Source organism: Lactuca sativa, chromosome 3, assembly GCF_002870075.4.
Source record: "Lactuca sativa cultivar Salinas chromosome 3, Lsat_Salinas_v11, whole genome shotgun sequence".
Taxonomy (NCBI): Eukaryota; Viridiplantae; Streptophyta; class Magnoliopsida; order Asterales; family Asteraceae; genus Lactuca; species Lactuca sativa.
In genome coordinates, this window is record NC_056625.2 from 22801182 (window position 1) to 22824053 (window position 22872).

Below are 22872 nucleotides of genomic sequence, written 5' to 3' on the forward strand. Positions count from 1 at the left end.
TTATATAATTAAAGTTTGGACGTGTTTGACACAAAACGTTTAGGAGTATCTATCTTCTAACGTTTGACAAAACGCTCCGTTTTAAACAAAATGTCTCGTTTGACACTATAAACTTTTAGCGTTTAATTTAAACAAAACCACATAAATCTAAAAGTTATCTCACGCAGCGTTTAACAAAACATTACTAGCTACCCGCTAGCAGTTAGTTTTACCGAAACCGTCCTTAATCTTATTTGATTTAGTTACAATTAAATAATTAATTTAGAGATTTTGTAAACCGATTAAATCGACGACTCAATAAATCAAAATCTGATTAAACAAGCGAAATAATATTTGTAATCAAAATAATGGTGTTTTCAATAATAAAGGATAAAAAACGATAAAAAAGATTGCATCATCAATGGGAAAAAGCACCCAAATAGAAGGCCAAAAGGAAGCGATTTGAGAAAAAGGGGGCCCATTTATTTAGGTATTTTTAGTGCGACCACAATTGAAAACAACATTAACAAATTGATATAAATAAAATATCGTTTTTTTGAATAGAATAGTTAAAAATATCATTAAGCTTTATGTTTTGAAAACTTATAGTATAAAGAGAAAATTTTATGTATCACATTGTTATCCTATCATAATTCCACAAAATGCATTACTTGTTTAATCAAATAAAAATTAAATCATAGTCCACAACTACAAGGGTTGACAGTATGAACATGTTATTTTCATATTAACCATCAAATTAGTATTTAGGTCTTCATCTAACTACCATATAAACCTAATATAATTTTTTTTTCTACAAAACTCAAAAATTTCATGACTATAAAGTTGCATTTCTTACAAGGTATGATACCAAATGGAGACTTATACAAAAAAAAAAATCAAGATTGAGTTCTTCTCCCATTTTTTAAAAATAATTCGAATTTCCTCATATTCTTTGAGGATGAAAATAAAACACAAAGATGTTAAGTCGCTTTTAACATTGTCTAGACCATCGATAAGGCTAAAAAATATTTTTAATAATAATAATTAATAAATGCTAAAAATAGAAATTGTTACAACACTATAAAAAAAATATACGGAAAAACCATGTGGTTGATAGAGTTTGAAAAAGTTTTAATCGCATTGATCTGGACCGTTGAATGTAGTAAGACAAGGCCTATAAGACCACCTCCTTATTCTACTCTTGTTTTGTCCATCTTCCTCAGAGCCTCTTCAACAATTTGTCACTTACAATCTTCAAGCCTTTCTCTCTCTATCAAACACACACTTTCTCTCTCTAGCTTCAACAGAAATGGAGTCCATCAACATATCTAAGAAGGTGCTTGCTTCATCTCTCTCTCTCTCTCTCTCTCTCTCTCTCTCTCTCTCTCTCTCTCTCTCTCTCTCTCTCTATACCCTTCTATATCGCAAAAACTGTAATTATTTTTAGTTCTATATATATCGTTCAAGAAATGGAACATTCTTGTATTTTCTGATTTCATCAAGGGTAGTTTAGGTACTTTGTTCACTATAAAACATTTTTTCCTTAAACTATCTCTGTCAAACATTTATTTCCTAAGCAGTAAGCATACATTGCATCTCCTACCCGCAATAAACTTTTTGACAATGGTGTAATTAAAATTTTGCATTTCTTATCTGATGACTTGAATCGAGTCTTTCACTTAAGATCGATTAATTTGATTTTCCAGAAACTTTTTTGATTTGATAACTGAAGAGCCATGCATCAAGTGTCAAATGATTATGACACGTGCATTCACTTCGAGAAACTCAAAATAGATCGGATTTTTAAAAACACACGTCACATGCACACAGATTGCTGTAGGACATATTTTACTGAATGGATAGTTCTCGAGCACTCGTAAAATTAGTTGAAATCTTACTATAAACTTTTACCTTGGGATCTTTCACTGATCATTAGTATGACAGCCTTCAAGTTTTTAAACCCGAAGATAATTATTTTTTAGATTAAAAACATGCAATTAAATATTTTTTTAGAACTAATTAAGTTAACTAAACAAATGGCAGGTGAAGTGTATTAATGATGATGAAGAAGGGACAAGCACCCTGGATGGAACTGTAGATTTCCATGGCCGACCAGCTATCAAAGGAAAGACTGGACGTTGGACAGCTGGAACTATCATCCTCGGTAACCCACCTTAATTTTATTTTTTTCAATTATATCTATGATATGATAAAAAATAATAAAAAAAATGATTTGCTAAAAATAAACAATAAAGATAAGAACTTGATATCATACTTCGCTTATCTATATAGGTATAATATTTATTCAACTGTACATTGGATAAGTCAAGCTATCTATCTATGTGATGTGTATATATATACATCGATAAATTAATGTGTATGCATGTATGGGCGTAATTTTTAAGAATGTCTGCTAAATATACCAAAGAGAAGAAAATTTTATTGTATTAATCTCAACTTGTTGGATAACATATTAGTGTAAAATTTAAACTCGAGCTCCTACATTATTTTGAATAGGAAATTAATTATGATAGAATATATTCACTATGGTTGATACAAACATACTTTTGTTAAAACTATTAGTTATTGATCATTACATAAAATTAAATCAACAATCATATAAGTTCCTTATATATATAAAAATTAAATTTAATATGAAAGGTGTTGAAAACAAATTTATGAAGTTTGGAATGGTGGAGGTCTACTCTATCCTAAAAATTTTGATAGCTCTATGTGTGGATGTATTTTGATTTAATTATATTTATTGAGGAAAATTACATTTAATTCGATAACTAACGACATAAATATATTAGAAAATTGCGTGTAGAGAATCTTGAAAATGACAAAAAAGCGTACTTTTTGTTTAAAAATATGCAATTTTGTTGTATTAAAACATAACGTTTTTATGCAAAGTTCTTATGACATGATGATTCGAGAAGTTATATATAGTATTTCATCTAGAAAATACAATTTTTATAAGTTTTTTTAGTCAAATTATTAATTATATTAGTTCTAAATGAAACTGAAACTGTAAGAATTATCCTATATATATCCTTTTATTCATATAAAATAGTTATTGTTTCATATCGATTTTGTTTTTACTAAAAATATTTCGACTGTTCGAGTGGTCATATATTCAATTAAATCAACATCAGATCCAATGAGGTATGTCATGAAAGAGAGTCGACTGATGGTGAAAAAGTATTTACAACTGGCACTATGTTGATGTGGGGTTTGTAGACAAAAAAACTTTTGGTTTTGGGAATAGTTCCTTCCACACGACATTCTACAAAAATATATCCATACAAAATACACACACACACATATATATATATATATATATATATATATATATATATATATATATATATATATCATAACATTTCAATAACATGAAAGACTTGTATAGTTATTATAAAACATATATATATGATTGAAAAAGATGTTAAACATTTTTTATATCTTGTTTTTGTGTGTGATTGTGTGAATTTATATGGTCCGTCTTAGTTTTGGTTATTTTAGAAAGTTTTTGTAAGGGTAAAAATAATAAATATGGAGATAGATATAGTATGAGACGTGGGGGACACGCGATGGGTAAATCCTTGCATGACGCAAGCTGATTAGGCAACGTGGCAGGGTTACCAAAGTTTCGTGTGGTCATCATTCCAACTCCAACTCACGAGATGTATTTTTAGCAACTCCCGAGGCCCAACCTAAAACAAAGAGTGTAACATGGCCCATTTTTTTTTTTAACTCAACTCACTCTCCTACAGTTATTTTTGGAATATTCTTATTCAAATATTTTTAAGAAAAAAAAAATCTTAATTATATATTATAAGTTTATTATTAAATAAAAACTTAAGTTATCGAAAATCAAATTATCTAGGACGAAACTATTTTAATTAATTTATATGTCTATCAAACAAAAGAACCACTTCCATACTTATCTTTTTTTTTCGGAAATTGCAAAATGATCATGTTTGTCTCTTTTTATTTTTATTATTTTTTCTTTTTCTTTATAATAAAGTAATAAGCAGTAAAGGGACTAAAATCAAGAACACATGATGACAAATTTTATGTTGACAAATTTTGTCACTTGTTTGTCGTGTGCTACGTGTAAGCTTTTAGATCAAGTACATGTATCTTCTGTGGACTAGGAATGAACATCTTTTGGATCTGGTCAGGTTTGGTTTTCGGGTATTTTATGTTTAGTAACTAAAATTAAAAAATTAAAAGAATAATTTGAATCAATTAATACTTATTAAGTAATATATAATTTAATAAAAAATATATTTATGCTGATTTTTTATTTTTATTTATTTATTTATTTATTTTTTTGCTTATAAACATGAGAAACGAGAGTTTTCTACTTTTATAAAATATAAAAATCTAATGTTCAGTTTGTCAAAATGGTTCCGTTTTTTCAGTAACTTTTTGTTTTAAGTTTGATGTTGCAGTTTTTGCTCACTTATAAAATGTACCATCATACCATAGACAAAGTCGCTTAAAATATTCAACTCAATGTTTGCTAAACGTGACTATCTATTAACAACTTACTGTAATTGGAATTAAATATTCATACCTTCTAGTCATATCAACTACATCTTAATCATCTATAGGGGTCCCAATTCATTAATTGTGATCATTATTAGTATATTACAAATCACTCGGTTGCTTAGCCAAAAGAAATTATTGCACATTAAGTAGAAAACGATGCCTAATTGTCATCGTGTAAAGGGATTGATGTTGCTTTGCCCAAATAAATACATGATATAATACTACATAACACACTACTTAAAATCAATTACCTACGTACACCACACACTTCTCAATACAAATACATCATAATATATTATTAGACACTCTTATTGAATCCGACACGTGAAAGCTTGCTTGTACAAATACACCAACAATACATGTGTATTTTCAAACACTTGCACAATTCCACGTATATAACTAACCTAATAAGTTGAATTCATTGAATACCAAAGATGATCACGTCTTTTGTTATTTCATTTTCAAGATTTATTGATTTGTCCTTTTGGGTCAATTTAAAAGCAAAATTTGTCTTTTTTGTGACCTAACTTTATACATGGTGTAATTTTTTTTAACAGTGAATCAAGGGCTCGTGACTTTAGCCTTTTTTGGAGTTGGGGTGAACTTGGTGTTGTATCTAACCAGGGTCCTACAACAAGGCAATGCTGAGGCTGCAAACAATGTTAGCAAATGGACCGGAACTGTTTATATTTTCTCACTTGTTGGTGCCTTTCTCAGTGACTCTTACTGGGGTAGATACAAAACTTGTGCCATTTTTCAAGCCATCTTTGTCTTAGTAAGTTCATTTACATTACCCTCATTTTGTAAGCCTATACCTTTACATATACTTCTACCATGTATCCTGTGACTGACTATAACTGTAACTGATACTGTGATTGTGAATGTAGGGATTAGGAGGGCTATCAGTGGCATCAAGCATGTTCTTAATAACCCCTAAAGGATGTGGAGACCGGACAACTTTATGCATTAAGCACTCGAATTGGGAGATAGGGTTGTTTTATATCTCAATTTACATGGTTGCCTTGGGGTATGGAGGGTACCAACCAAATATCGCGACATTTGGAGCCGATCAGTTTGATGAAGAGGATATGAAAGAGGGACACTCAAAAGTAGCTTTTTTCAGCTACTTTTATCTTGCGCTTAACCTTGGTTCCCTTTTTTCGAATACGATTTTGAGTTATTTTGAGGATGAAGGTATGTGGACCCTAGGGTTTTGGCTATCGACTGGGTCAGCATTTATGGGACTTGTCTTGTTTCTTGGGGGTACCATAAGGTACAGACACTTCAAGCCAAGTGGAAACCCTTTAAACAGATTTTGTCAAGTGTTTGTTGCTGCATCAAAGAAGTGGAAGGTTAAATTGCCACAAGGTGAAGAGGCTTTGTTTGAAGATGAAAGGGAAAGTTCTCCAAGTACTGGGAGGAAGATACTTCATACCCATGAATTCAAGTAAGCATTATATTACATTATCATATTTCTAAATGTAAATGAATACAAGATGTTGATATTGGTATATTTGTTTGTTTAGGTTTTTGGATAAAGCGGCATTCATTACCTCGAAGGATTTTAAAGACCCGAAACAAGGAACCTACAATGCATGGACTTTATGCCCGATTTCACAGGTGGAAGAGGTGAAATGCATACTAAGATTACTTCCCATTTGGCTATGCACGATAATCTACTCGGTTGTTTTCACACAAATGGCGTCTCTATTTGTTGAGCAAGGTGCAGCCATGAGAAGTACAATCTCAGGCTTCCAAATTCCTGCATCCAGTATGTCTAGTTTTGACATTCTAAGTGTTGCACTTTTCATTTTCCTTTACCGAAGAGTTCTTGGACCTCTGGTGCTTATGTTCAAGAAGAAAGATTCTAAAGGGTTGACTGAGCTTCAAAGAATGGGAATCGGACTTATCATTGCAATTCTATCAATGGTTTCAGCTGGAATAGTGGAGTGTTACAGACTAAAGTATGCAAATCAAGATTGCACTCATTGTGATGCGTCTAGCTCCTTGAGTATATTTTGGCAGGTACCTCAATACGCGTTTGTTGGAGCTTCTGAGGTTTTTATGTATGTAGGTCAACTGGAGTTTTTCAATGCACAAGCACCTGATGCTTTGAAGAGCTTTGGAAGTGCTCTATGTATGACATCGATTTCACTTGGGAATTATGTTAGTAGCTTCATTGTGACTATAGTGATGAAGATATCAACAGAAGATGATATGCCAGGGTGGATTCCAGGGAATCTGAATCGGGGTCATTTAGACAGGTTTTTCTTCCTACTAGCATGCTTAACAGCTGTAGATCTAGCAGTCTACATTGTGTTTGCTAAATGGTACAAGAGTATTAAGCTTGAAGGAAAGAATGGAGAAGGTAATGACACTGATGACTTTGAAGTTTGAAATGTAAATGAGTAATGAAGATGGCGAAGTTCAACAGTTTGTGATGATATGATATGATCCCAAATATATATATAAATAAAACATGGGATGGGGTTGCTGAAGGTGAAATCACTCTGTAAACACTTTTATTCTGGAAAAATTAAGTTTGCAGTTGGCTTAAGGCAGAAATGAAACCCTTGTTCCCATATTCACGTACATCTAATCTGCTTTAGCAATTCAGGTTTAGGAGCTAAGGAAGTTGATTTGTTAAGGTGTGAGTATATTTACTTTCAGGTCCATGAGCGCATGATCTTGCCTTTAGTGGTTCATTCTGTTGTACAACGAGACACTGATTTAACATGTCTTTTTTGTCATTTGAGTTGTTTTCTGTATTATGTAACAAAAATTTATGTCTATGTGAGCTCTGTTTAATCAAGTTTCATTATGTTCTTACTGAATTATGATGAAACCATAAAAAAATCTATTTAAACAAGGTAAATGAGTAAATCCATAAACAACATGTAAATTAAGAATTTAAGATCCTTCTCATTGAACAAAAACATGATTTCTAGGCTTTCATTCATAATTAGTAGAATCGACATGCCAAGTCAATAAAAGATGTGAACTTTAAGAACTGAGGCTTACATTTTTCTGTGTGACTGTGGCATGTTCTCACAGAGTGTTTAAATCTTTAAATTCTGCATTTCAAAACTTTTATTCTGACAATCAACAAGGCAAAACATCATCAGTGGTGGTTAATACTCGATATTCAGGGTTGAACATCTTGACATTACAGATATAACTTAATCTAGGGCAGATGCAGTAGACTTACGAAAAGTAAAATTTGAAACCAAAGTGCATAAAACAAATTGATATCATAAATGTGATAATCGGACTCACTCATTTATGAAGACAGAGATTGTTAAGGAAGGCCGATAATGGCTGAAAAGAACATTAATGGAGCCATTTGGGAGATGTCGATTCACCTTTGATGATAGATACAATCGGATCTCATGAGGCACCGAGTGCCGAGAACAAATAGGCAAATGGTAGTTTCAATCCTGTTGGACAGGAAGTGGTAAATGGGATATCCTGAAAAAACCCAATTTGCAACTTTTTTAAAGTTTCATCTTTTTTTTAAACTACTAATTTATTACAACTTTATACCTTTTTTAATTTTGTTTTTATCATCAATTTTCAAGCTTTTCATAAAATAAAACTTACCAAAAAGACTTCAAAGAATTTTTTTTTTGTCTTAAATATATTTATTTCTACGGTTTACATCATAATATTTGTGCAACTTCTTAATTTGTTCGTTGTATCTTTTTTCATAGTTTACATTGGTTGGCCAATTTTAACATGACATGTCGCATCAATATCTTATAAAAATATGATTAAAAGGATGTAATGATCCAATAATATTTTTTATAATTAAAGTTACTTTAATTATATTTTTGTAGTTAATATACCTAATTAACGTAACATATACATCTCAATCTAAAATTATATATATATATATATATATATATATATATATATATATATATATATATATATATATATATATATAGAAAAGTGAATATGTGGGTGTAATGTATGTAATATTAGGTATAGAACCATCAACAATGACTTGATTTTGATTAAAAAACATAATATTTTTCATTGTTAGCTTCTTTCTATTGTCTTTGAGCTCATATTATTTCTAATTTAATAATTTATCCCCAACATCTATGTATTTCGAATGTGTTGTTTATATTAGACCTCTAGTAGGTTTCATAATTTTCTTTGACATCTTCTATATGTACATTTACATGGTTCTTTTTGATGTGTTATGGGAAGAAGTTTATTGGGTTTCTAATGAACAATTTCAATCTTTCACTATAATTTTCTATATTAAACTTAAATATGAAGGCTTATAGGTAGTTGATAATGTATTCGTATACATGGTTTGTGGTGCAAAATTAAATATTTAAAACTCCATACAAATATGTACAAATCCTATCATCTAGTCTAATAGACGTTACAAGAAAGATGGTAGAGAGATTTGATTGTATTTAGTTAAAACTATTTAGTTTTTGATTGTTCTATACCTAATATTAGATACATAACAACCACATATTCCCTAAGCCCATATATATATATATATATATATATATATATATATATATATATATATATATATATATATATATATATATAAGACCTCTACTAGAGGTCTAATACCAAATAATAGATAGATAACAACCACATATTCCCTAAGCTCTGAAACAAAATCCAAAACTGTAAGCCCGAAGCTTAGTGAGTTCGCCCAAAATACCAACGCCATACAATCATAATCATATCATATAAACAAACAACATGCATAATGAGCCTTCCGCCTGACTGGACACTTACAAATCTTGCTTACTTAGAAAGGGGTGAAGGTTTGTTGGATCTCATACACACCGATGTGTGTGGGCCCTTCAGAACTGCCACAAGGGATGCTAGCCGCTTCTATATGACTTTTACTGATGATTATAGTCGATATGGCTATGTCTATTTAATCAAGCGTAAGTCAGAAACCTTTGAGAAATTCAAAGAGTTTAAACAAGAAGTGGAGAATTAGTTGGGCATGAAGATAAAGATGCTCCGATCCGATCGGGGTGGTGAGTATCTTAGTGTCGAGTTCCTTGACTATCTTAAGGAATGTGGAATTGTTCCACAGTTGACTCCACCTAAGACACCACATCTTAATGGTGTGGCTGATAGGCGCAATCGAACCGTGTTGGACATGCTTCGTTCCATGATGAGTCGAGCTTCGTTACCTACTCATTCTGGGGGTATGCCTTAGAGACTGCCGCCCATATCCTTAATCTAGTCCCAACTAAGAAGGTTTCCAAAACACCTCACGAAATGTGGACAAGGAAGGTTCCCTCGTTTGCACACATCAAGGTTTGGGGTTGCGAGGCTTTCGTGAGACGTGAGACTCACGACAAGCTCGAACCTCGTAGTGAGCGGTGTATTTTCATTAGCTACCCACATAAATCCTTTGGTTATCTCTTCTACAGACCGAGTGACAATGTTGTCTTCGTTGCGAGGAGAGGAGTCTTTCGTGCGAGAGATCTCATAAGCTAAGGAAATAGTGGGAAGCAAATTGACCTTGAAGAACTTCAAGAGTCAAGCGGTGAAGGAACCTCAAACACTAGCGATCAAACTGCAGAGGAAACTCCTGTTGAACCGATTGATGAGTCTGTACCTCTAAGGCGTTCCAGTAGAGTTAGAGTTCCACCTGAGTTTTATGGTTTCCATATTACTGCAAAAGGTGATACAGTTATCAGTGATAGCACACTGGTAAATTTGTATTAACCTAACAACTACAAAGAATCCATGGCAGGCCCCAAGTCTACTAAATGGCAAGAGGCTATAGATAGCGAGATTCAATCCATGTATGACAATCAAGTTTGGAACTTGGTTGACAATGTACTGGGTCGTAAGACAGTCGGATGAAAATGAATCTTCAAGAAGAAGACTGACATGGATGGGAAAGTGCACACTTATAAGGCACAAACTGTTGTGAAGGGCTTTACTCAAACTGTAGGAGTTGACTATGATGAGACATTCTCACCAGTAGCGAAGATTAAGTCTATTAGGGTTATGCTAGCCATAGCTGTATTTCATGATTACGAAATATGGCAAATGGATGTCAAAACCGCTTTCCTTAATGGAAAGTTAGCTGAGGATGTTTACATGAGTCAACCAGAGGGTTTTGTCGAGGCAAAGTACCCTAATAGAGTGTGTAAGCTTGAGAAATCCATTTATGGATTGAAACAAGCATCTCGCAGATGGAATCTTTGTTTCGATGAGAAATTCAAAGAGTTTGGCTTTTTGAGAAGCGAGGATTAGTTCTGTGTATATGTCAAGTCTAGTGGGAGCATAGTTAGCTTTCTGGTGTTGTATGTGGATGACATAATACTCATAGGAAATGACATCCCAACCTTGTAGGAGGTTAAGTCCTGGTTTGGGAAGTGTTTCGCTATGAAGGACCTCGGAGAAGCTGCTTATATTCTTGGGATAAGGATACTGAGAGACAGGAATAAAAGACTAATTGGACTTAGTCAAAGTACCTACTTGGATAAGGTGTTGAAAAGATTCAACATGCAAGATTCCAAGAAAGGCGACTTACCGATGTAGAGCAATACCAAACTGAGTAAAGCTCAGAGTCTGAGTATAGAGGCTGAGATAGTTGAGATGAGTCGAATACCATATGCTTCCATTGTTGGCCCGATCATGTATGCTATAACTTGTACTCGCCTTGATGTGGCCTTTGCTTTGAGAATGGTCAGCATATATCAGGGGAATCCAGGCAAGGCTCACTGGATTATGGTAAATAACATTCTCAAGTACCTGTAGAGGACAAAGGACAGGGTCCTTACCCTCGGTGGGAGTAATGACTTGAGAGTGGTGGGGTATAGCGATGCCAACTTTCAGACCGACATAGATAATTTCCGCTCTCAGTCAGGCTGGGTCTTTACCCTGAATGGAGGAGCAAGAACTTGGAAAAGTTCAAAGCATGAGACCGTAGCTGACTCAACGTGCAAATCAGAGTACATAGCAGCAAGCGAGGCGGCGAAGGAGGCAATATGGCTGAAGAACTTCATCGGAGACGTTGGAGTTGTACCAACTATAAAGGAGCCTATGGGGATTTTCTGTGACAACGAGAGTGCAATTGCCTTAGCCAAGGATACAAGGGATCATGGCAGATCCAGGAACATCGACATAAAATACCACTTCATAAGACATCGAATAGAAGAAGGAATCATCATGGAAAAGAGGGTATTGTCTGAAGAGAATACAGCAGATCCCCTCATGAAGGGACTGAGTAGGGTTAAGCACTTACGTCATGCGAGGTGCATCGGGATGAAGGACGATCTTACTTTTAATGATTAGATAGCTTTTGAAACTTTTAATAGTTGAAATGTAATTGAAAGTTGATGATTTAAATAAAAGGTGTTTTTTATTTATAAGTAATGTTACTATCTTGTGTTAATCATTTACTATTGTTTCACTTTGCATGTTTTGACTTCTAGAATTATATTATTCAAAATATCCACAGTCGATTATACGTTGGAAGTAGGTATTGAAGCAAGACTGTCAAGAATTTGGCTCTTAGATTGTCTGGATTGTATTAGCCATAGCAAAGTTTACTGCAACATTCATGAGTGCTCATAAGGTCTGAGTATTGGATTAAACCCATGCTCACTTGTATCACTTCATGTAATTTATCTCGAGTGATCGTGAGACGATAATATCATATAAGTCTTCAAAACAAGATATATGAGTTGTTAACTATGAGTTGGTTGTGCATTAATAGTATGAAACCGCTTTAGTAACTTGATGCTATAAAACGTGCTGTTATGTATAATTTAACGAGTAGTTAGTACAAGCATATGACTCGAAGTTTATATGTTATGTTTAGTCCTTGGAGGATTAAAAGCGATATCTTGGGCCCCTCGATGATCTTGTTTTGACTTATGTGTCGGGCCCGGTCATAACTAAATTGGTGTGTTCGATTAAGTTCTATGTCAAACAAATCGGAAATCGGGAAATAAATAGTTGGACTATAAGTATGACGTTGTTCCATGTATTTGTCTGGCTGATATCTTGAGAACAGAGTATTATATGATCACTTATCTAATATGGAGCGTCTCAGTTCGCCAGAGGCTTTTAAAAGCTACGATTGCTAGTCAGTGTTTTAAGTCATACTTGCAGTTATAGTTATTAGACTTATCCAAGTGGGAGACTGTTAGATTTAGTGTCTAAGCCTATAACTATAATTGGTATGTACTTGACCCGAGAGTAGCATGGTCCGTTTGGGTTGCATGGTTCCAAAACAATTTGTAAGGATGGACTTATGAGAAAAGGATATTTATGATTTATTAATATATTATAAGTTCTAATATATTAATATGAAATCATATTATAAGGGGTTGATTTGGTAAATCATTCATTCTTATGATGTGGGGCAATGATCCATGATTCCTTATGTTGGGCTAAACCCATATGAAAACCCATGGATGATCCATGGAGGTTTAAATCCATGGAGCATAATGAATATGGAAGGTCATGCACATTAGGGTTTACATAGTGTAACCCTAGTTTTGCCACACTATATAAGAGACCCCATGGCTCCTAAAATCGGCACCCTAGTGTTCTTAGAAGAGCCATAACCGATTTTTGAGTGCAAGTATTCTCTCTCAAGTTCTCCATTGTTGGTGGTGTTGTGTGAAGCATTTGAGGTATCACGTTTGGGGTGCTAGGCTCTTAAAGGTCCAAGGAATCAAGCTACAACAAAAGGTATGTCTTCTAACTAGATTTTTGTTATACAAGTACCCATGTTTGTATGCTAGTTAGGGAAATGCTTTCGAAAAACATTTTTAATGTATAGTTAGAGAAAACATAGATCCAAAGCATTTAGGGTTGTATGTGCACCTTAATGTTGTTAGGATGCTCAAAACCCTTCAAAAATTCCAATCCATCAATCAACCATTCTACTTCCCATCCTCTAATGAATCCCTGAACTCTAATTACCTACAATCCTTTGATAATAAAATTATCCTGACACTTCTAATGACCTAACGACTCATGAAGTTCCGCAACACATAAATCAGACAAAACAGGTAACTAACCCGTAGTTGCTGCTTACCCATACCTAATGAAATTCCAAGGCAAGACTAATACCAATCAAGGACAATTTGACCGTAATATTATTACAGAATGGGGGTTTGCAATTACATACCAGAGATTCTTGTGGCTCGACTTTGACCTCTTGAGGAACGATAACCGTTGGAATCCGAATTCCTTCCGCCCCCAACGTATGACATATAGACGTGAAATAACTTGGCTGGTGATAGTGAAAGCATATTTGATTCTTCTTGTAATCTCATTGCACATGCCCTCTCTCTCCGTACATGTAGCACCTGAATTTATGACAAGCAAATCTGTGGGTTCCCCCACACTTTCCACACACCTCTTGACCCTCCTGACTTCCAGTACCCAGGTTAGCAGCCTCTAACTCTTCGTCCTCTGCTGAGAAGTCCCTCCTCCTCTTTCCTAGTTGTGACCCTACAACTGGCACTCCCCTAGTATTCATCCCACTAGCAAAGTCTCTCACAGTTTGCAGGACTGCAATTTGCTCCTTGAGCTTAGCAATCAGCCTAGCGATGACCCGGTTCGCGACACCGAACAATTCTTCTTGCAAAATCTGAGATACCTCCACGGGAATCGTCTCTTGCATTTGATCAATGGACAATACCGGCTTATCCTAGTCGTTAGATCCTCCCCCTGCCGCCGTTACAGCTGCTGCGACAGACGTCTCAACAATGGCTGCATAGTGCTCGTCAAAGTACTCAACCATGGCAGTCTTAATAGACCCAAACATCTCCGGAATCTGACCCTGGAAAATCTCGACCACCTCCTCCCATATAATCTCGCTGACGTGATCCTCTGTCAATGCTGTCATATCCTGGCTGCCAGCTCTTGATCCTGACCCGGATCCGGCCTCAAATTGTTTTGTAACCACCATACTAAAAATACATACTAGGAAGTGATATGTGTATGTTTTATATATATTTTTATGCACTTTATCTTAATATATTGGCCTTATTTATTCTCTTTTAGAACTAAAAAGTACTCATAATGCTTTGAATTATGTTTTGCAGCTATTCGTTGTCAATAAAGCACAAAAGAAAAGACTGAAGCGGAAACCGGGCTTAGAAGCTAAAAGAAAGGAAAAATGATGGAAGGCCAATTACGCCTAGCGTAAATAGAAATTACGCTAAGCGTAGTGACCAAATTGAATTACGCCCCGCGTAACTTAAGGGTACGCCCCGTGTAATGGCTGGAACCGGATAAACTCCATCGCGTAGTAATCCTTAGTACGCCCAGCGTACGTAAGTCGGCTACAAGGGTTATAAAAGTCGATTATTAGCTAACCAGAAAGGGGGATTCGACTACCAACTTAATTTAGTCGATATTAAACTTCTGTTAAGTCGTTTTGAGGGTCTAGAAGGCGGCCGGAAGGCCGTTAAGCTAACGGGAGCGGAGATCAGAAGGATCGGAGAGCGGATACATGTCGGTAATCATATGGGTTGCTAACGTGACCATGTTTAGCATTCCATTGTGGTACTTTTCTGTATTTAGTTTCTGATTTGGGTGTAAAAACCTTTTATTTTGTGTTTATGATTGAATGAAGCTTTGATTATTAGACTAATTGCTATATTGAATTGTTTATTTATGTTTAATTTATTTTGCCAAGCTTGTTAAAAGATCCTTATGTGTTAATGATGATTATTTTCTATTAATTGTTAAGTGAATTGAGTTGTATGAACACCTGCTTGATTGCTTGTCTCTTATGATTTTGATGACCATCGAGATTATAAGTCCTGGAATAACGAATGTGAAACTAGGATTAACTTAGGAATAAGTAAGTTAATGTGTGAGCCTTGTTTGATGACCATCAACAAGAGGTTAATTGAATGACTAATTTGATTAACTATATTTACAAGTCTTGCTTGATACGAACTGAACACTAGGAAGCATGTTAGTTTAATCAACCGATCACTGTTTGAATTGACTTGTTTGCTAAAGGATTAGTTATAGTGAACGCGAATCTAATCATTTTAGGAATCGGTGAACATGAATAAATGGATTTGTGTATGCAATTATCTATGTTTTTAAGGTGTAATTTATCTAAACCAAAGTACCTGAAGAGATTTGCTTTCCTGTTAGTTTATCGAGAGTTGTTAATTGTTAGTTTGAGATTTATTAAACCATTTTCTTTATTATTTTTGTGTGACCTGTAACCTATAATCAAATATATTAAATTAATCCACCGTTCCCTGTGATCGACACCCGACTTACCTAAGCTATACTGTAATCTGACTAGGTACACTGCTTATAAGTGCATAGATAGTCTAAGTTTGTTAGGTTATAAATATTAAAATTAGTGGGTACTTTTGCGCACATCAAGTTTTTGGCGCCGTTGCCGGGGACCGGCTTGTCATTAATTTAGTTTATTTTGTTATTCGTTATTTGTTTTTAGTTAGTTTATTTGATTATTCGTTAATTAGTTTTTATTTTTAGTTTGATTTTCGATGATATCATTTCACTTGTCGGGAAGGTTCTTGTTGTTATTTGTGGGAATTTGGGATTGCACACATTGCTTGACTTTACTTTTTGCATGGGTTTCGAGGATGAAAGCGATTAGGGAATTCTTGACCTGTTTAGCCTAGTACTTTGTTGATTTGTCCAACTCAATCCATGAGGCGTAGTATAGCAAGGCGTATTGTGGTGGTTAAGTGGAAGACCGAGCTCTTGCTGTTGTTGACTAGTTAGGTCACTTCCTGTTCCGCTTTTAGTTAAAGGTGCAAGGAAAACAAACGAAATATTCTAACGGGTCCTGAAAGTGGGTATTTTCACAAACCAATTCTTGCATGCAAAGGTTTTTAATCAACCAATTTCGTTTGATCTTGACAAAGATAAGTGATTGTGACGTCTCATTATTTTTTTTATTTCACTCATCGGAAAGTCATTTGCTGAAGAAATTAAAAAGAAAATAAAATAATTAAGTTGTAAGTCCCTTAATTAAATAATTAAAAGAAAAGGAATTTAAATTAAACAAAAAGGAAAAAGTTTCATTTAAAATTACGCCCACTGTACGTTTGATTACGCCAAGCGTAATTAACAACTGATCGCGTATAGATTTTCATGGAGCTGGGGTTACACCCAGCGTAACATTGTCTTACGCCGTGCGTAAATCAGCGACCAGTGCGTGATAGAGCTTGCGACTCGAGTGGGTATTTACACAGCCGATGAGACGAGGAGTGTCCACTTCCCGACATTCCTTGTTGATTGTCTCACGGACCGGCCAGACGACTATAACGAGAACACTTTTTGGGCCGAGATTATGGGAGGATTTTATACACCATCTACCGCACGAGGGGGGATGATTCGGTCTACTACATACCGAATGCTGCACCGGTTGATTTCTATGTCTCTCACGCATCACAAGAATAGTGAGAGAGTGCCTTCGACGGACTTGTATTTCCTATGGGCACTTGTTACTCCAGGGAGGCACCTGAACCTTCCAGTTGCTTTAGCTGCATATTTGGGACGGAGGGCCAGGGGACTTCGGGGGGATAGCGCGATATGCGGGGGGGGGGGGGGGGGGCATTTTATCACGCGGTTAGCTCGATCATATCAGTTGCTGACACGTGAGATCACGAGATCGATGGTGTTTCACGACATGAGGCCGGTGAGTCTTCAGCTGTTAGAGTCGATGCGTGTATTAGAGCGGGGTGGAGATGGTGTCTTGAGGGTACGAGCTGATGATGTGGCGGATAAGGAAGGTGCCGCCGAGCCACAGCCGAGATGGGTCCAGCGGCGTAGACCTGTTCCTCGGGGAACGCAGCAGGGACCTCATCCGGAGATTGATATGCGCTACCTAGCTCAGGGCATTGACCGTCTTGACATGAGAGTCCAGAACCTTAGCGAGTATGTTGCACATGTGGACAGGCAACAGCAGTGGTATGGGGATGCGTTGAACGCATTCTTTGCCCACCAAGGGTTTCAGTATTCGATTCCCTACCCACCACCATTCCAGCCACGACATGATGGGGCTGGTACTTCTGGGACACAACAACATGATGATGGGGATGATGAGTGATCCTTTTTATTTTTATTTTTGTGTTTTTGTGTTATTTTTAGTTTAGTTTAGTATTTTTATTTGGTATGTAATTGAACTTTAGTTTAGTTTGTTTTATTTTAGTTTTCCATGTTGATGCTCTTTGGTTGTTTAGATTTCTGCAGAATTTTCGCCCTTAGAAAGCTGGCAGTAAGTTCAGCAGCTAGGTCTGACTGTTGCTAGAGAGAGCCGTGTGACAGTTGAAGAATATAGTCAAGACCCACAATTTGTCATAAGTGTGGGGTGCATATTTATTTCGTGAGCGATCGTTATGAAGACTGGCATTTTTACGATGTTTTGACTCTTATGATGTGGATGAGCTGTTCCCACACCATAGAGTTTTATTTTGACACGAGGAAGACGTATCATCCCGACTGCCATGACATGGTTGACACTTTCCTATGCTGTGGGGGATTTTTCATCGCGAGAGAAGAGATGTCATTCTTGACAAGACGACGTGGTCGACACTTTCCCATGTCATGGTTACTACACATTGCATTTGTTTGCAATCTTTTGCACCACATTTTTGAAGACGGCGGTCTTGATTTTATTTTTCGGCGAATCCTGAAGCAACAGTTCCATTTTTCAGTAATATTTGAAGCAACTTGTAGTAGCCTCATTCGATCTCGCCACAACTACCCAGGGGAGTCTGTTCCTTTTTCTCCCTTTTTATGTTCTTAATTCGTTTTAGCATACAATGAGGGCATTGTATGAAATAAGTGTGGGGTAGGGGTCGGTAAAAGTAAATTAAAATTAAAATTAAAAATAAAATAAAAAATAAAATAATAGTTAGGAAATTGCTAGATTTAGGAAATTTAAAATTTTAAAAACTTGAAATAATAGTTTAATTTAGAAACTTGAAATAATAGTTTAATTTAGAAAAATCTAGTGAAAATTTAAAATTTTTGCTAATATTGTATGAAATGATCCGATGAGAACTCAAATGTTTAGTTGAGCCAATATACGTTATAGTGCATTTGTGGCCTCCCTTATTTTAGTGAAATCATGGAACAAAAACATAACCTCGCTTGGTTTGAGGGATGCAATATGTTTAGCAGCCTAAACCTGAAATGTATCCAGGAAAATTATTATCATTAACCAATAAAGGTTGAGGTTGAGCGCCTCTACTTAAGCATGTAGGTTTTGAGTGAAAAAGTGAGGTACATGTAATAAAAAAAATTACAAGTAAAGTTTGAAGAATTTTGGAGCAAATAAAGTAAAGATCAAAAGATCAAAATTCTGAAGAAATCCAAAAAGTTGAAGATACCAGAAATCAAATCAACAAAGGTGGTGAATTCAAAGAAATTAAAGATCAAATGTCAAAGAATTGAAGAATTCCAAAAGAGCTCCATAGTGGTATCGAAAAATTGTAATTCTAGATTATGTATGGTTAGGTTGCTCAACTAAAAATACCTTGAGGTTATGAGGTTTTCTACGGATGGATTCGGAGGGTTGCATAAAATGAGCATTATTCGGAAAAAGTGGGCAAGTGTTTATGAAGATTGTGAGTATTTAAAGTAGGGGGGTACTTTAGGAAAATTTTAGACACAAAAGCATGCGTTGCAGTCTTGACATAATGACTGAGTTTTAAATGGATTGTTTAGTGCGATATTGGTAAAATTAAAAGTAAATTTGCTTGAGGGCAAGCAAAGGCTAAGTGTGGGGTATTTTGATATGTGTATTTTATATATATATTTTTATGCACTTTATCTTAATATTTTGGCCTTATTTATTCTCTTTTAGAACTAAAAAGTACTCATAATGCTTTGAATTATGTTTTGCAGCTATTCGTTGTCAATAAAGCACAAAAGAAAAGACTGAAGCGGAAACCAGGCTTAGAAGCTAAAAGAAAGGAAAAATGCTGGAAGGCCAATTACGCCCAGCATTAATAGAAATTACGCTAAGCGTAGCGACAAAATTGAATTACGCCCCGCGTAATGGCTGGCACCGGATAACCTCCATCGCGTAGTAATCCTTAGTACGCCCAACGTACGTAAGTAGGCTACAAGGGCTATAAAAGTCGATTATCAGCTAACCAGAAAGGGGGATTCGACTACCAACTTAATTTAGTCGATATTAAAATTCTGTTAAGCCGTTTTGAGGGTCTAGAAGGCGGCCGGAAGGCCGTTAAGTTAACGGGAGCGGAGATCGGAAGGATCGGAGAGCGGATACATGTCGGTAATCATATGGGTTGCTAACGTGACCATGTTTAGCATTCCATTGTGGTACTTTTCTATATTTAGTTTCTGATTTGGGTGTAAAAACCTTTTATTTTGTGTTTATGATTGAATGAAACTTTGATTATTAGAGTAATTGCTATATTGAATTGTTTATTTATGTTTAATTTATTTTGCCAAGCTTGTTAAAAGATCCTTATGTGTTAATGATGATTATTTTCTATTAATTGTTAAGTGAATTGAGTTGTGTGAACACCTGCTTGATTGCTTGTCTCTTATGATTTTGATGACCATCGAGATTATAAGTCCTGGAATAACGAATGTGAAACTAGGATTAACTTGGGAATAAGTAAGTTAATGTGTGAGCCTTGTTTGATGACCATCAACAAGAGGTTAATTGAATGACTAATTTGATTAACTATATTTACAAGTCTTGCTTGATACGAACTGAACACTAGGAAGCATGTTAGTTTAATCAACCGATCACTGTTTGAATTGACTTGTTTGCTAAAGGATTAGTTATAGTGAACGCGAATCTAATCATTTTAGGAATCGGTGAACATGAATAAATGAATTTGTGTATGCAATTATCTATGTTTTTAAGGTGTAATTTATCTAAACCAAAGTACCTGAAGAGATTTGCTTTCCTGTAAGTTTATCGAGAGTTGTTAATTGTTAGTTTGAGATTTATTAAACCATTTTCTTTATTATTTTTGTGTGACCTGTAACCTATAATCAAATATATTAAATTAATCCACCGTTCCCTGTGATCGACACCCGACTTACCTAAGCTATACTGTAATCTGACTAGGTACACTGCCTATAAGTGCATAGATAGTCTAAGTTTGTTAGGTTATAAATATTAAAATTAGTGGGTACTTTTGTGCACATCAGGAAGATATCAGACATTCCGTGCAACAATAGAAAACCAACCACCAACAAAACCCTAGGGGTTGTGACTTCCTTGCTACGCATATGGGTCATGTGCTTTCAGTAGTACGGGCCCATACTTCCTGCCACACCTACCCATATTTTTCTCAAGTGTCATCACAATGCCCTAACAATATACGTAAACATGGCGAGCGCTCAATCCTCACTCCTAAAGGAATGTTAAGTGTCTCATAACCGGCCTAACCTCGCACGACCCATCCATCCATGAAACTTCCACCAAACTTACATATGCTAGCCATACACAACGTTGGACCCTATAGACTTTCGAATACTTAATCCTATCCTAAGCCCTTAATCAGAAAAAGAACATGAAATAAGGCCAAAACAAACATTCTCAGGCTATAAAATCTTAATTATGTACGGCCGTGATGCATACACTAAGCAACTACAATAATGATGTTAATTTAATATAAGGGAAAAACCCTAGGCTATCAGGCATCATATAACCAGGCAATTCTATCATGCAATTCATGAATATCCCTAGCCTAGTACTAGCATGATGTTCTAACATATCACAAAATCAAATAATCCGTAAGGTATTTTGGGGTCTACTAACTGGCTCCGACTGATCGTACACTTGCATGCTCCTTTATTATTTTTAAAACCATTTTAAAATTCACGCCCTTAGTTTGAGACTAGAGACACATGAGTGTTTCCCTCCAATTCACTCAAACCAATGCTCTGATACCAAATTGTAACACCCATAAAAATCAAGCCAATTTAAAACTTTTTCAGCCATTTAAAACCATTAAGTTATTACAAAGTGTTTTCAAAATAGTTTAAACCTCAGAGTACCCCAGAATTCTAGATCATAAAAACATGAGGAGATGTATGATCACGTCTTCTCCTTCTCGCGATCATCTGAAGTACCTGAAACAAAATCCAAAACTATAAGCCCGAAGCTTAGTGAGTTCCCCCAAAATACCAACGTTATACAATCATAATCATATCATATAAACAAAAAGCATGCATAACGAGCCTTCAACCTGACTGGACCGCCTCACAGGGCCTTCAACCTATCCGGACTGCTATCCGCACCTTCGTCCCGTCTAAACTGCCTCGCAGGGCCCTTAGCCTATCCGGACCGCTCGCCGGGCGTTCAGCCTGACTAGTATGCCCTCCCGGGCCTGTAGTCTATCCGGTCCGCCCTGGGTATGTTGGCCTTCTTAACAAAGCAGGACCGCCTCAACCAACCCCAAATCAAACAAACATGTGCATATAAATATTATACGCTAGCATATATAACAGTCATACCGATCTAACGGAACACAAATCATAACAACATCTTATAACCAGGATACCAACCTAACCGGCCATTAACATAGTATTATCCTATATACCAGGAAACCGACCTACCAGGTCACTAAGCATATCACCATCCTAACTACCAGGATGCAAATCAATAAGCATATGATGCAATAAACTCAGATACAAATCCGAAAGGGCCGATATTGGTGCCTTAGACCCTATTGATATAGTGAGAAGAACTCACCTCACAAGTAGCTCAGAGTGATAATGTCAAACTCCTCCAAATACAGATCCAAGTCCAACACCTACATCCACCAATGATCCACTTCCAAAAATTCCCAAATTACTAAAACACCCCTAGAAGTCAAACTGGTCAACCCTTGGTCAAAGTCAAAGTCAACGGTCAAGGTCAACAGTCCATGCTAACCCAAATCGTCGAGTGCAGCTCACTAACTCGTCGAGTCCTTCCAGAACTTGAGAAATCATGAAAACCCTAGTTGACTCGCCAAGTTCTCAGCCAACTCGTCGAGTCCATGCGATGTCCAAATGTCGGCAAAAACCCTATCTAACTCGTCGAGTCTTCTTATTGACTCGCCTAGTCCATGCAAAACTAATACATGCAATCTTCATCTGAATTGTTGAGTTGACCATGCAACTCATCGAGTCCCTTCAGCCCAATTTTCATTCAGACATTTTTAAGCTACCCCAAAGCTCCAAATTGCAGATCTAACCTCCTAGGGCATGGTTTCCACTTAAAGTTGAAAACTATATGTACATGCATGGTCCTAAATTCCAAAACCAAGCTAATGGAAAGGTTTAATCCAAGGAGAAAGGCCAAGGCTTGCTAAATCTGATAACTTTATG

General features: G+C 35.8%; 1 protein-coding gene across 1 annotated transcript; it reads left to right on the plus strand.

Annotated features, from left to right (window-relative positions):
- The first annotated feature begins 1162 nt into the window (after positions 1-1162).
- LOC111907361 (protein NRT1/ PTR FAMILY 7.3) lies at positions 1163-7348 on the plus strand. Its single transcript, XM_023903133.3, has 5 exons — positions 1163-1315; positions 2023-2143; positions 5094-5311; positions 5424-5983; positions 6063-7348. Exons 1-5 carry the CDS (start codon positions 1289-1291, stop codon positions 6931-6933), a joined length of 1797 nt encoding a protein of 598 aa, XP_023758901.1. The 5' UTR covers positions 1163-1288; the 3' UTR covers positions 6934-7348.
- The last annotated feature ends 15524 nt before the right edge of the window (positions 7349-22872 follow it).

Coding starts and splice junctions, on each gene's coding strand:
- LOC111907361 (XM_023903133.3), top strand. CDS start 1,289: ATGGAGTCCATCAACATATCTAAGAAG. Junction 2,144..5,093: donor AGCTGGAACTATCATCCTCG/GTAACCCACCTT, acceptor TTTTTTTAACAG/TGAATCAAGGGCTCGTGACT. Junction 5,984..6,062: donor CTTCATACCCATGAATTCAA/GTAAGCATTATA, acceptor TTGTTTGTTTAG/GTTTTTGGATAAAGCGGCAT.